At 45.0% G+C, this 2,500-nt stretch overlaps 1 protein-coding gene across 2 annotated transcripts in view; it reads left to right on the top strand.

Moving 5' to 3' along the window:
* The window catches only part of GEFmeso (Guanine nucleotide exchange factor in mesoderm), a 360,178-nt gene that overhangs the window by 99,302 nt on the left and 258,376 nt on the right, over window positions 1-2,500 (top strand). The window contains exon 1 of one of the 2 annotated variants that reach the window (XM_070130438.1): window positions 1,744-2,038. The exons of the other annotated variant lie outside the window; for it this stretch is intronic. Coding sequence (XP_069986539.1) covers window positions 1,963-2,038 — 76 coding nt within the window. The 5' untranslated portion in view covers window positions 1,744-1,962. Of the gene's footprint in view, window positions 1-1,743; window positions 2,039-2,500 lie in introns of those variants that run through there. 2 annotated transcript variants of the gene reach the window in all.

The following is a 2,500-nucleotide window of genomic DNA, read 5'->3' as shown; positions in this document are numbered from 1 at the left end:
TGTGTGTGTGTGTGTGTGTGTGTGTGTGTGTGTGTGTGTGTGTGTGTGTGTGTGTGTGTGTGTGTGTGTGTATGTATGTATGTATATATATGCATACACATACGCACATATATATGTATATATATATATATATATATATATATTATATATATATATATATATATATATATATATGTATGTATATACATATACACATACATATATGGGTATATATATGTATATATAACGCTTCTAATTTATAAACGCCTTACCCTTTTTATCTTACTTCCATCACCTTCCAGGCATAGAAGATTAATAATACAAATTTGTTTTCTTCGCAAGTGTTTCTCCAGTTTTCCTCCCGAAATCCACCCGAACAAAAAAGGTCGGTTAATCCACTAAAAAGCCGACTGCGATCGCTCACCTGTATCCACTTAGCGCGGTCAGGTGAGGCGGTGTCGGAGCCAAACATCGATCTCTATCTCAACTTGAGGGAAACTAAGTGCAGCTAGACTTTGGATAAGTGTGAGATGCAGGTCTTCCGCGTCCTCTTACTAGGCACACTAAGTTGGATGTTTAGTATGCGGCGAAGGGAAGGAGGCGTTGGCATCTGAGGGCGGCGGGAGGCGTAGAGGCCGTCTTTGCTTTATTCACGGGGGTTAAGATTTTTTTGTTTGTGATTGCTGTAAGATCTTGGTGGAATAGCTAGTATAACTTGGGATTAATTTACGTGTGTGTGTGTGTGGTGTGTGTGTGTGGGGTGGGTATATGTGTGGTTGGGTTTGTGTGTAGGTGGGGGAGGGGGAGGTGGAAGAGTGTGGGTGGGTGCACTTGCAGATGCTTATGCACACACGTCTATATTATTTATATCCTAATTAACTAAAAATAACAGTTGCACAGATATCAGGTGTTATAACACTGACGCGAGGAATGTCTAGACGTATTATAAGTGCGAATCTATTGCATGTGCGGTAGTGTACACCGTGCAGCGCCAGAAAACAGTGCCCCGACCACAGCCTGGGAGCGGGACAGCCCTGCTAAAGAAGCGCCGCGAGCAAAACCAAGTAGCGCTCACCGCCCGCTCAACCCCCCCCCCCCCCAGCCCCCTCCCCGGCCGGCGTTGCCCTCTCATTCCTGTGTAAGCCGATCTCGCAGGACCATTCAATCCCAGGCAGTCCCGTAGGTGTGCACAAAGGGCCTCTCTCTCGCCGCTTTCCTCTGAAGCTTTTGGGAAGAGGCTGTTCCCGGCTTTGTCTATGGCGAATCCGCAGGAAATACTTTGGTTACCGCAAGGATTTTGGGAGTCTTTTGAAGGGGTAAATAGGAGAGGCCCGCTCGGTGAATGGAACTGGGTGGAAGGATGGAACTCTCAGGATTTACTTTCTCCTTGAAATGGTTGGGTGGCGTAAGGATGTTTGGTAGAGAATATGAGGCAACGCATTGGCAACGCATTGAATTGAATAGTTTTTTCTCGCATGCTAAAAAATAAGAATCCGTCCGGCGTCAGCATATCAAAATAGAAAGCCCTCATTAAATCGTTTATGTCTACTGCTATTACCTCGCTCACTTGCCTTCCTTTCATCTCTAAATGCAAGCCCAGACAGTCATGCTAAAACATTTGCACGGACACCAGTCAGGCCTCCGGAGCCGAACGATACCGAAAGTTCGGCTCCTGTTTATTATGGCGGCCTTTAGCAATGATTCCCGTCAGAGCTGTTACGGGCGACCCCTTCGCCCCTCCCCGTCTCCCTGCCTCCTCGACCTCAGTGTTTGGCTGAAGTGTGTAGGGGAGGGACCCTGTCGTCCTGCTCCACTGTGATTGCTTCACTACTACATGTTTACAGTGTGTTTTTCGTGTTACTAGGATATGTCCTGAGTATTTTAGTGGCACATGCTGATCTGTGAATTGTACAGAATGTACCCGCTAAGTGAAAGAGCGTAGATATGATTCAAAAGTGTTAGTGTTGTCACATGGTCTAAGAGATGACGGAGGAGGAGGATGCGGGGGCCAGCAATGGCCATGATGACGACGACTTCGTGCAGCCTCTGGATGACCCAGGTCAGTGTTGACAGTGTTACAAACATCATGGCGAATTGCAGACTGACATGAAGTTACAGGAATCATTGGTAGTTTGAATTAGTAAGTTATACACATTAGCCAAAGACTGAACACGATCTTACCATTCAGTGATGAGTTGATGTCCTTACCATGGAGGTACATGACACCTTACGTTTTCCTTTCAACGCGATATCTTTGGCTAAATAGGAACAAAATAATCGTAAACATTCATTGAATTTTGTGTTAACATAGATGTTAATTATTTACCTGGTTTTAGCTACTTGTTATCGCTAATTTAAAGCTGGACATGAGTCTCCGACATGTTTGACATTAGCAATAAACGTCGAAGCTAAAATTAATAGGAATATTCGCGTCTGTTTGGCGAGTGAGCGTACAAGGTGAATGGCTGATGGAGGCAAAATGTTACAAATATTTGAACAAGTGGATGATAAGCCGTTCACT

The sequence above is a fragment of the Penaeus vannamei genome, chromosome 15 (assembly GCF_042767895.1).
Source record: "Penaeus vannamei isolate JL-2024 chromosome 15, ASM4276789v1, whole genome shotgun sequence".
Taxonomy (NCBI): domain Eukaryota; kingdom Metazoa; phylum Arthropoda; class Malacostraca; order Decapoda; family Penaeidae; genus Penaeus; species Penaeus vannamei.
This window is presented reverse-complemented; position numbering and strand designations above follow the sequence as displayed.